This window comes from Macaca fascicularis, chromosome 4 (assembly GCF_037993035.2).
Source record: "Macaca fascicularis isolate 582-1 chromosome 4, T2T-MFA8v1.1".
Classification (NCBI taxonomy): domain Eukaryota; kingdom Metazoa; phylum Chordata; class Mammalia; order Primates; family Cercopithecidae; genus Macaca; species Macaca fascicularis.
The window spans coordinates 128255182-128267822 of NC_088378.1; the positions used below are offsets into that span (position 1 = coordinate 128255182).

The window sequence follows — 12641 nt, forward strand, 5'->3', positions numbered from 1 at the left end:
GCTCAAATTCCTCCCTCCTCAGAGAGTAGCCTAACCCTCTCCCTGCCTCTCCTGGATGCCCAGTGAATTATTCATCCATTTGCCCATTTGATCTTGAGTTCATTCACTCAGCCAGTGATCCACAGACACCTTCAGTGTGCCTGGCCCTTTAGCTGTCTGACAAAGTTCACACCTTCTTGCTTCCTTCTCAGGGCAGCAACCTTTATGATTCTCATCTGCTTATTGTGGTTCCCAGGCCTGGCTTGGCACAGCATTGTCCAGAGTTGCTTTTTAAAAATGCACAGTCCTGGGTCCTACCCCTAGATTCTGTAGGTCAGAGATGAGGCCCAGAAATCTGGCTGTTTTAAAGCTCCTTAGTGATTCAGAGTTCAGCCAAAGGCATATATGTGGTAAGGGTTGGGCTGTGGGGAGAGGAGGAGGACAGGTCAATCAAACCGATACCCTCAGAGAGAATGAAAGTCCCAGCCCTGCCCCTCCATCCACTGTGCTTTGTCTAGAGGGCTAGGCCTCACCAGCTCCAGAGCCCAGCCCAAGTCCATGTTTACTCCAGTCGGGAGGAAAAGTGAAGAGAGAGGATGGACCAGATTCTGAGCTTCAGTTGCCACCAACAAAACTGGGCTCTCATGCCCTTGGAGAAACTTTTCTGACACCAACACTGGAGACGGGGCTCCACATAGCCCCATCCTTAATCCCCACACAGGATGCATGGAGCCACTCCTGCTGGACCCCAGCCAGCTCCAGACTTCAGCACTGCACCCCAGCCCACGGTCCCGAAGTCAAAGATGCGGGGCTGGGAGGCGAAGTGTGGCGGAAGCAGGAGGGTGAGCCCTGGCTCCCCACTCCTCCCATGCTGAGGTGGGGGGCTTGTGCCTCTCACAGCAGTTCCTTCTCCTCTCTCAGAAACTGCCTCATGCACGCCTCCCATCCCCTCTCCTCCACTAAGGAAGAAGCACCCCCCACGCCCCTGCTCCACCTGTGAGGAGGTGAGCTGTGCCTGCATCACCTCTGTCAGCTCCGAACTCAGCACCGCCTTTCCCAGACCCTACCTGCATTTGTCTGTCTGCGTCACCACTCTGCAAACATCTCTGACAGGCCAAGAGCCCTCCCTCCACTTCACCCCACACCCAGGAGTGCTGCGGAAGGGGAAGGTGGCAGAAGGGGTAAGATGACCCAGGAACATGGCCACTCTAGGTCTATGCAGAACTGCACACACTTGACCCCACATCTCTGTGTCCAAAACCCACCCTTGCCTGCCCCAGGGCAAGGAGCTGACAGCTTGTGGGGGGCATCTTCTAAATGCCCCGGGGCTTTGGAAATACAGCTGGAGCTTGCCCCTTTGCCTTCCTGTTTGTCAGTGTGCGGGGATGGGGTGGAGGCATGGGGGACTTCCTTTATTACATTGTCATCCTCACCTTTCCCCTCTCTCTCCAGTCTCAGAAGTCTGCCATTATTTCTGTCCTAGTGCCCCACCCCTCCCGCTGACTGAGTTCTCCTTCAACCCACATTCCATCCCTGCACCCCCAACCCCAGCCTCTCACAGTCCATGCTCCAGTGTCCCTCCTTGGCGGACCACCCCCACCCTGGCACCCCCAAGGCCAGGGCTGCATCTCCCGTATTTCTCAGATCGCCTATCGTAGCAGAGGGCCAGGGGAGGCTCCTCAGTGCAGTGTCCTGTCACAGGCCTCTGGCATCCTAGCTTTCTAGTCCCACCAGACACTTGGTCTCAAAAGCCTGATCCCATAGAGAACTGATCACTGGGCCTGGTGGGTCCAGCCCCCTACTTCTACACACCCTCTATCCCCACCCGGAAGTTGGCAATTTGGAGTTGAGCCCCAGAGACCAGAGTCCACTCACCCCTTCCCTCCCGACCTGTTCAGTGAAAGGAGACTGCCAGCAGGGCGAGGGTGACTCAAGTCCAGCTAGACCCAAACCTCTGGGGTGCCCTCCTCACCCAGCTGCCTGGCTAAGGTGTGGACGAAGCTCATCCACTGACTTGGAACTTGCCCACCCCTCAGTCCCAGAGTCAGCAACAGACTAGCCCCTGCCCTCTGCCCAGCCGGGCGACCTCAGAGCCAGGGTCTACACTGAGAGTTGGGAGGGTGAAAGAAAGCAGGCGGAGGCGCAGGTTCCTGGAAGGCGTCTTTAATCAGGATTTGGTAGTACACAAGCTCTCCGGATTGTCTGCATTAACATACAGGGACTTAAAAAGGCACAAGATCCCTCGCACAGCGACGCGTGACGGCGGGGCGCCCCCTCCCCGCCCGTGCGCGGCCGTGTGCGCGTGGGTGCGTGTCCGTGTCCCACCCCCGTGGCGGCGCCGCGCGTGTGCGTGTCGGTTTCAAGTGTTGGATTTGTACAGTACTCGCAGTCTAGGGGCGGGGGTCTCAGTGCATGCTTTTCTACCCGGGCCTGGGGCCACCCCCCGACGCCGCTATGTACACTAAGGAGGACGCACCCCGGAGAGAGAGAGGAAGAAAAAAAGCGTCCCATCTTCGTGTGCGTGTGTGTGTGTGCGTGTGAGTGTGTGGTTTTGAGTTTTTCGTGCATGCTTCCGCTGGCCAGGGTCGGGGAATAGTGCAAGCGTATAATACAGTATTATTGCAGTACAAAAGGGAGGGTCGAGGAAAGGACTTACGATGGGAGGGGAAGGCTCAGGAATAAACCGACTGGGACTCAGGACCTCCGCGAGGGTCCTCTCGCTAATCCTCTTCCTATCCCTCCCCCACTCCGCCCCAACCCCCGCAATTAGAAAGCGTCTGCGGACGCAGGAAGGGGCTCAGCTAGGCCCCGGTGCTGAGTTTCTCTCTCCCACCAGTCCCAGTTCTCGGGGGGCAGGGGCCAGCCCCTCTCCTCGCTAGACACTGAGAACTCTGAGGGCCCGGAGCCCCGTTCCCTCCCCCACGGAAGCCCCTCCGAGCGGGGGGCGGGGTCGACGGAGCAAGTGCAAAGGAAGCAGATGTTGGTCCCTGAGTTTTATTTTCGGGGGTGGGGGTGTGGGAAGAGCTGGAAATGGGGGGGCATGTTTGGGGACCCCCAGGGCCCTCAGTGGTGGGATGGGGCAGGGGACGCGGACTGGGGCGTGGGCAAAAAGGGGGCTGTTGGGTTGCTCTGAGAGACCTGGGCTCAAAGCTCTGCTCCCCCTCAACTCTGGGCTCTTTGGCATCCAATTGCAAGGCCAATTATTGGGGCGGGGGTTGGGGGCAACTCGACGGGCTGTGAGGTAACGGGAGTCAGGGGGGTGGGGCGACGGGGCCCTCCGAGCCTGGAGACCTAGCTGAACGCCTCACCCCGCCCCCATCCGCACCCCAGCCTGGCAGCACTGAAGGGAGCCCCACTCCAGCCCGCCCCCGCCCCGGGGCCAGGGACCCAGAGGCCGCCAGCCAGCAGCACGGAAAAGCAAACGAAAACAGGCGCGAAGGCGGGGGCGGCGGGGGCGGTGGGGGACGCGAACCCAGGGGAAGCCTCGGCGGCGGGGCGGGAGCGCGGCGGGGCCGAAGTCCGGCGGGGGGTGCGGGGCGCTGTGTGGGGCGGGCCGTACATTCGTGGCGCTGGCCGCGGGGACGGGCGGGTGGACTGGGGCCCTGGTTTGGGGACCTGCGGGGGTCCGGCTGCGCAGTCCTCGTGCGCTCCGGGCCAGGGCTGCTAGTGCAGGGTCCGGAGAGTGGGCGAAGTGCGCGCAGCTACGGAGGGAGAGTGTGTGAGTGTGGCTGTGAGTGTGAGTGTGAGTGTGTGAGGGCCGGTTAATGACTGGCCATGTGGACCCCACTGCCCGCCCCCACAGCCTGTGCAGGGAGGGAGGGTGCGTGGTGGGACTGAAGGTGGAGCCGAGTGGAGGAGAGTCTAGGTAGGTTCTAGGAAGGAGTCCTGTGGGCTCCATTTCCCTCTCCTCTCCACCCCTTCCCCACCCCTCATTTGGAGGAAGCGGGCACGCAGGCTCGGGGCCTCCTGGGCTGTGACGCCCACTGGATGGCGTGTGGGGAACCAGAGGGATATTGGAGGGGTGTGGCCCTCAGACCTGGAGCCTCTCCCTTAGGAAGAAGGATGCTTGATATTTTCAGGGGCTGACTGTGTGGAGGGTGGGCTGGTTCCTGACTCTTGAGTTGAATGTGTCCCAGGTCTAAGTGGAGTTTGGGGTAGGGTGGGATGGGCCTCAGGCCCTCCTGAGAGATCTACACTTCCATCCCCAAGTACCACATCAACCCAAGGACAGCAGAGGATACAGCATTTTCCAAGCTCCCCACACACAACTGGACTTACCCCCACCCCCGGTCAGAGCCACACCCTCCCCAAGTATGGTCCCCTCCACTGCCCACTCCATAGAGATACATTTACACAGCTCCTTCTGCCTACCCAGGGGCCCAAGGCTCCCCCCACCACTGCCTGAGCAAGACAGCACCACCCCTCCCCAGAAAAAGGGAACTAGGCAGGGCAGAAGAGAGAGCGAGTCCGAGTCCGGGGGTCCTGGGACCAGCATGGCTCAGAGGTGCCACCATCCCCCACCCACTGGGCAGGGAGGGCTGTGTCTGTTTTCCCCAAAACTGGAAATGCAAAGGGATATCATTGGGTTCAGGATGTTAGCGATTGGGATGAGAGTGTTCAGTGGTTATTGCTGTGACCCAAGCTGCCTTGAGTGTGTGGGGGATGTATATTAAGTTATCGAAAATTTACTAGCGCATTTGTCACAGACCCAGGGTCCCTCTCCCATGGAGAAAATACTAGTCCCACCAGGAGGCCCCCACTCACCACAAAAAGGTCCACTGGCCCTCGCACTCATTCAGGCACTTATGCACACCACATGCATACACACAGCACACACTACACATCCCCACTGGCCAGGTTCGAGTTCCTGGACAAGAACGCTGTCACCTTTGAGTGCTGCAGCCCTGGACAGAGGGTGGTGTGGGAAGTCCTCAGGCTCACAGTGGTTGCAAAATGAGTTTAGGTCACCTCTGCCTGTAAACCATTTTGGTTTGGTTCATACAGTGATTTTTCTTTTTAAAATTAGATGCCAACAATTAAAAATTGGGAGACTTCAAATAAAAATTAGAAGATAGTGGCAACAATTGGTTGAGCTGAGGACGGTAAGGGCGTGGGAGTTCCCCTGTTTACCACAGTCCCTGAACCTGCCATTTCCCTGACACTGTTTGGCTCTTGTTGATGTGTGAGTTGGTGACACCCATTTGGTGCCCACAGATGCCAGTGTCTTGCCATCTGTCAGCCTGACCCCTAGGACCTCACCAATCCCACTGAGGTCAGGTTTTGGAGCTCCCGCTTTCTCACACTAACTCCTCCTCTGCCCACCTGATCCCCAGAGCTGCTGTGGGCTGCTTGGGGCCATGTGGGACCGAGGGGTTGGAGGTCTCTGGAGAGACAGGGTTCAGCCATTTCAATCAACCCCAGTACTCTGGAGTGACTCCCATCTGGATGCCACCCCATGGCAAGGTGGGAATGGGAAAGGAAGGAAAATATGGCTTGCTGACAACTCCCCTCTTCTCTATAGACTGAGCAGGGAGCCCACCGCAAAGGACAATCAATCAACCAGTACACACAGACCAAGACGTTTCACAAACTCCTGTCAAACACGACCTCCAATTATTCGGCATGGGTGGGTTTTTTATATGTTCTGGTAAATAAAATATTCTGATTAATTTGTTAAATGCAGATAATACTGGGATCTACCTCATAAGCTATTATGAGGTTTAAATGAGTTAATGTTGTAAAGTGCTTAGATCACTGCCTGGCACATAATAAGCACTGTGTGCCAGTGGCTGTTGAATAAAATCACAAATAATTGTAAGTCACCACTAAATGCAGAGTGAAACTATCAAGTGCGAAAACACCACTTTCAAAATACAACAAAGACAGCTGTCTCTTTTCAAAGCTGACCCCGAAGAGGCTACGCACTTTCCCCAAGCAGGGTATCAATCTTGAAACATTCTGGCCTCCTCTTGGGAAATGCTTCAGAAAACAAGAGTGACAATATTGCAGGCTCACAGCATCCCCACCTCGCCTGGGAACCGGAGACTGGCAATGCGACCCAAACCATGTGAAACTCTGCTGTGCTTCACGTGAACTTGATCCAACACAAGTGGCTTAGATGACCTTAACAATTTCCAAGAGTCAGAGCTACCCAGAAAAGATAGTAATATTATTAAGATCACCTGTGAGCTCAGAGCTTTATGGCTTACAAAACACTCTCCCCTCCACCATGGAGGATAAACAAATAGATGTCCCCCTAAAGGACAATATGCTTTGAACCATGGCCTTGCTTCAAAGGACACACCCTCTCCCACAGGTGTCAGTTCTGAGGTGGGAGGTGTCTATTTGAAAACTCAGCCACCTTCTCAATGCTGCAGGATCTCCCACTTCCAAAGGTGTTGGAAACAGTAATACGTACGTAATGCTAAAATGAGGCTGAAGCCAGTGCCATCATCTTTGATATATCACAAGGCACTTTGGGATCTTAGAGTACCTCAGGGTCACTGAGATGGAGCAGTGCTCAGGGTTGGGTAGTGGAACTCTCTAGAAGGGAATGCTGGATCACAGAGTGCTTGGTTTCATCCAACCCCAGATTGGGGGTGGGCGGGGGTCCTTGCCCACATAGCTACTGACTTACGGAGCAGATGGCGGGCAGGCTCCCTTCACTTCACCTCCTGCCACTACCTGGGGTGGATGGGAGGAGGGCAAGAGGACAGGGCTGGGGGAGGCAGTGCCAGCAGGAGGGGAGTGGGGCCACTGTTCAGCCTCACCCCCGCACCTTTGTGCTTTTTGTTTTCTGTCCCTTCTCAAAGGGTCCACCTTGACCCTCTCCTGCCTACTGCCTGAGCAGGGTGCAAAGCCGTCCAAAACAGCCTGGAGGGCAACAGAGGCTTGGGTTTGGGGAGATTCAAAAGTGAGCAGCTGAGATGGGGTGGGGGCGGGACACAAGTATTAGAACCCAAATCTGGCTTTTGTTGCCAGATGGAGAAGGTGCTCTTGGCCCAGACATCCTCAAAAATAAATAAATAAATAAATAAATAAGCAAATAAATAAATAAAATGACTTACAAAGAAAGATTTTGGGGAAAAGAGTGTGTGGCTATGGAGTGGCTTATGTGGATGGTGTGGATGAGCCATGGTGGTCCTCTGTGTGGACAGTTTGGCTCCAGGGCACTGCCCACCACACTTACAGCACCCCCAGGCTGGGGCCAGGGCCCTGAGGCCTCTACTCTAACCAGAGACATCTGGGGGATTGATGGGCCAAGCAGAAATTATGGGGAGAGAGGGGTAGAAGAGTGAAGCTGGGATGAGAGTAGGTACATAGGAAACTACCAATGACTGCATAGACATCTTTCTGGCTCCCTAACACACACATGCATACACACACTCATACAGCACTGTGCAACTTGGGCACGTGCCAGTCACATTGAGGTCTGCATAAATGGCACTTCCTGGAATTACACAGTGCACAGCCTGAGCATTCATCCATGGCAGCCTTTCCACATGCACAAACGCTCATTCGTAAGCACACTCTTACGCACAAGTGTACGCGCATGCACACAAGCAAACATACAGACACAGTCTCACTGAAATAAACATTTTGCAAATCTTCGGGCCTCCTCCCCTCCCCATACAGGCACTGCCCTTTCTGGCATCCACTTCGCTACTACCCCATTCCCCAGGGAAACAAAGGTGCTGGCTGACATGGGCAGGATGAATAAAGGGAACCTTGGGCTCCCTGCAGTGACAGTTGGGGGCTGAGAAATGGGCAGAAGAGGCATGAGCAAGCTGACATCCTGACACTTCCCCACTCCCAAGTGTCCAGATCCCTATCCAACCTGCCTCTCTTCTGTTGTGTCTTCACTACCACCCTTGGGGGCTCACCGAGCACCTACAGGAAGGAGTCACCCTCTGAGAAGGGCAGAGGTGGGGCTGCTCCCACCTGGGATTTGTCCTGAGACACTGGTTTTGCTGACAAGCACATACATGGTTTCTCGCCTCATCCTTAACAACCACCTTTGCTGCCACTGCTTCTAAGCTGGGTCTCCTCGTTGCTCAGTTCTAGCCAGCTTTGAGAGGTGGATCCCAGGTCCCTCTCGTCCATCCTCAGTTCCTGAGGAGCCGAGGACAGACATCCAATCCTACCAGGGAGATGGCACAGGTGTCTTCGGGGAGGGGCAGCCTACCATGGACTGAGCCTTCCTGGGGTAAGATGTGTGAGGAAGGAACTCTGTCCTCAATAACAATGGCCTGGGAAAGTCTCGCTAAGTCACAGGGCTGCCTCCCCCCATCGCTGAGCATTGAAACACTCCCCACCACATTCCAAACCTGGCTGCCCTGGTCTCCATCCCATACACAGAGCCGCGCGCGCGCGCGCGCACACACACACACACACACACACACACACACACACACACACACCCCCCACACAAGGAGGGTCTTGGTCTCCTGCCAGCCCCTCGGGGTGGATCAGACCCAGCCATGCCAAGAGATCACAAATTAAACAGAACAAAGCCCATGCCAGAGTGCCTCTGGCCCTGCAGGCCTCATCTCCCTGACACCTTACTTTCCACTGGACTCCGGACCCACCAGTGGCTCCAGCTGAGCGCCCCTGTCCTGGAAACTGTACCACCAGCCCCACCCCTCCCTGCACCATTTGGCTGGCACCTACAAAGGGAGCTGATGCAGGGGTGGGACGGAGACTCTGCTTGGGGTGGGAGTATTACAGTACCTTGGGCCAACGTTCTAGGGGGGCTGTATTGCATGATGGGGTGGGATGGGTGTGAGTGTGTGATTATTGCGTCCTGGGAAGGAACCATGGTCTCTGCCTGCTCCCCACCCCCCCCACCTGCCCCCTCCAGGAGGGGGGGGGCCCAGCCTAGGTCTTGTGGGTGAACCGGGCCCACACCTGCTGCAGCTGGGACCGCGAGATGCGGAGCACCGAGGGCATGAGTCTGTGGTTGCCAGCAGCGAGGGGCGCGTGGCGCCGGTGGGGCGCCCGCACAGGGCTGCTCTCGGCCGAGCGGCTGCGCTGAATGAGGGAACCGGAGGAGCCCGAGGAGCCGCCGCCGCCGGGGTGAGGGTAATGCTCCGTCTCCAGCGTGGAGGAGGAGAACACGGAGGACGCCAGTCGTCGCAGGGGGCTGTACCGCGGGAGGGAGTGCCCCGAGAGTCTGTCCTCCTCCAACTGAAAGAGACCAAGAGAGTGGAGGGAAAAGACGTGTCAGGCACAGACTCGACAGCTCCGTCTCCGGGGCCACCCACCGCTCACAGCCCCTGCGGCGCCGGCGTCCCGGGCAAGTGGGCGGGGTCAGGCAGGGTGGAGGAGGGTGCAAACCACCCGCCCCAAGGTCCTGCCTCAGAATCTAGGCTCTGGCCTCCAACGCCCTTCCCCCTCCTCCTCCTCTCTGGAACTTATCACACTATGGTCTCTGCAAGGAGACCATGGTCACTCACCTCCTCCGAGAAGCCTTCCCGCTTAGTCCTACCTAGCTCAGGGTTGTTCTGGACTGGGGAACCCTTTCTCTTGGGAAGGTGGCTCTGTGCTCTGAGAGAGTTCCTTGCCATGTGTTGACAGCTGTGTGCTGCCTGTCTCCCCAGTTAGATTCCGTGCTACTCATTAGGTCTCAGAAACGTTCCCTGTACACCCTCCGCCTTGATACCCTCGTCCCATCACAGGGAAGTGTTGGGATCTGGGTGACAATGCGGCATAAGGTGGGACTCTAGAGCCCAATTACTCTGTTTGAATCCCAACTCCAACACTTAAAATCTGAGCAAGTTACTGCACCTCTCTGAGCCTCAGCTTCCTCTGTAAAATGGGGGTCATAATGGTGCCCACCTCAAAGGGTGGTCGTGAGGATTCAATGTTATAAGATGCAGCACTTGGAACAGCACCCGCCATAGAGTAAATGCTGCACTCTTCACTGAGCCATTTTAGTATCTAATTTTAAATCACTCTTCCAAATGAGGGAAGGGATGGACTCGTAGGAGGAGGGGCAAACTGAAGTATTTTCTTGAAAGTGGCTTTTCCCCTGCCCCCCCCAAAGGCTGAGCCACCAGGCAGCCTGTGTACGGGGCTGGGCAGAGCTGCTGCCTCATCTCCTTCAGGAAGAATCCTGCCCTGTGTCCCCATGCCCTCTGAGTGAAGTGGATGTGTCCCAGGTATGTGGGGGCAGAAATGGCACCCAGGGCGTTACCAGACCTCTCCCAGCCTGACCCTCTCTCTTCCTGAGACTGAGGCCAGTTGAAATAGCTTTTACAGTGGCAACAAGGACTGACTGGGCCAGCTCCTCCAGGAAGGAGGGGGCCTGCGACACTCAGCTCCAGCATCCCTTGCTGCTGTCAAGTGGGGGCACAAGGGACTTGGCATGGAGCCTCCAGCAGAGTAGGGAAGAGGGAGAACATTCTAATAGGACTGGCTTTGCTCCCACCTTGCTTTCCCTTTCATCTTCTTTTTGGCCAAGTCTAGGATCCTTCTGAGCTAGTCTCATCTGCACTAAAGTTTAGGGGTCTAAGGCCCACCCAGAGATACCAAGGAACACAGGCACCGCTGTTGCCCAAAACCCCCTCTCACAGCACATGTGGGTGGCTTAACATTCCAGCCAGAGTTTGCTCAGCTGCCAGGCAGATTTTCACAGGATGGCATTGAATCCCAGAGTGCTCTTGCCCTTCAGACTGGGCACCACTTGTGGCCACCTGCTTGTCTTCACACCAGTTGAAATACCACCTGTGTGAGACCACTCCAGCTCCCTCCCCTGCAAGCTCCCAGCTTCTAGCAGATAAGAGTGCTCTGTTACCTCCCTGATGGACCTGGATTGTAAACATCTTTCTAGACCTTTGCATCTCCACCCTACCGCTTATGACCTTGAGCTCCAAAAGGGCAGGACTGGGCAGCTTTATTCATCTTTGTCCCCCAGCCCATAGCACACTGTCCAGCACGTGGCAGGGAAATGCTTTGGTGCCTGCCGGGCAGTGTCTGTGTACTCAGGGCTTGCTGACCTGCTGTGCTATCGGCCAGAGACAACCGATAAAGGCAGGCAAACAGCCCTCCCCCAAATCACACACTTGCTAGCCTGCTTCACCCTTGCCCTAGCTTTTCCCGCCACTCCTAATTTGCACCTTAAATTTCCTTGAGAAGAAAGCCAGGTGTGTGGGGGAAAAAAAAAAAACCCACACACACACACCATCACCAAAGAACAATAGATACTTTTAAATAGCCCCAATTGTGCCTGCTTTCACACTGTTTCCCTCCCCGTTCCCCACATGTGCAGGTGACAGAGTTGTAGGTGCTCATAGTTTAAATGATTGGTGTTATGAGGAAGTTCACACATCAGGCACTGAGAAAATTGAGCTAGGTCTAGAGAGGGCTCCTCCAAAAAGGTGGCGGGGAAGAGGGAATTCAGCAGAGAGTTCTTGCCTGCCCTAAGCCGCATAATCTCCGCCTGTGGGTGGAGAATCCCAAAAACTGTGATTCTAGGATGCAGCCAGATTTGGGAGGCCCTGCCATAGGCCCAGGCTGGGCTCACCACTTCCTTCAGGCCAGCCCAAAGACAGAAGAAAAAAGTAGGCTGGTCCATTTCTTCCTGCTCCTCTACCCTTGATGAAGGAAGATCTCTGCTTCACCCCACTGTCCTGAAGTACTTGGCAAAACATGTTATACCCCATATGTTCATCCAGAGACACACACAGAGGCTGCCCTGCACACTGACATGCCCACAGGCACACCTGCTGATGTGGCCCAGTGGGTATGCACACAACACACACACACACACACACACGCTCCAGGCTCTCTCTGATCCTGCACAAACCATCTGCTCTCTCTGGCCTGTATGCTTTCTGTTAAACTCACAGACCTCAGGCCAGGCGCAATGGCTCACGCCTGTAATCCCAGCACTTTGGGAGGCTGAGGCAGGTGGATCACCTGAGGTCAGGAGTTCGAGACCAGCCTCAACATGGAGAAACTCCGTCTCTACTAAAAATACAAAATTAGCCGGGCGTGGTGGTGCATGCCTGTAATCCCAGCTACTCGGGAGGCTGAGGCAGGAGAATTGCTTGAACTTGGGAGGCGGAGGTTGTGGTGAGCCGAGATCACGCCATTGCACTCCAGCCTGGGCAACAAGAGCCAAACTCCGTCTCAAAAAAAAAAAAAAAAAAACCTCACAGACCTCAGATGGAATGGCTCAGAGCTCAGATCTCGGAACGAGCTGCCTGGGTTCAAGTTCTGGTGCTAACACTTACCAGCTGGTGCTCACCAGCTGGGCTAAAAACTTTGCTTCTATGAATCTTAGTTTTCTTACTTTTAAAATCAAGATTCCCTCTTCATAGTGTTGTTGTGAGGAATATACATATAAACATGAAAGTGCTTAGGATGGTGCTAACTATTGTTGTCATTATTAGAATTATTACTCCAATTGTTATCATCAATAGAAATGCTTTGACATTCTAGGCATCTGTGGTTCTGTACACACTTGCAGACCTGCTGCATATTCTACACAAATGCAGTAACATGTGCACCCACCTGCAGGCACATACATATGGACACATCCATCCACCAGTGCGCGGCTCGAGCTCCACTGACACAAACGCACATGCGCAGGGGCAGAATGCTAACCAACCTTGATTCTGTACACTGTGGGGAACCTGAGACCCACAAACACCTCACCC

The 12641-nt window shown here is 55.4% G+C and overlaps 1 protein-coding gene across 9 annotated transcripts in view; it reads right to left on the reverse strand.

The window, feature by feature from the left end:
• The window catches only part of TTBK1 (tau tubulin kinase 1), a 45463-nt gene that overhangs the window by 9815 nt on the left and 23007 nt on the right, over window positions 1-12641 (reverse strand). For 5 of the 9 annotated variants that reach the window (XM_065544013.2, XM_065544012.2, XM_065544014.2 and 2 more), the window contains one exon: window positions 8887-9165. The exons of 3 other annotated variants lie outside the window; for them this stretch is intronic. In XM_065544013.2, the coding sequence (XP_065400085.1) occupies window positions 8887-9165 (279 nt within the window). Of the gene's footprint in view, window positions 1-4986; window positions 9166-12641 lie in introns of those variants that run through there. One more of the 9 variants, XM_074038006.1, reaches the window with a different exon arrangement.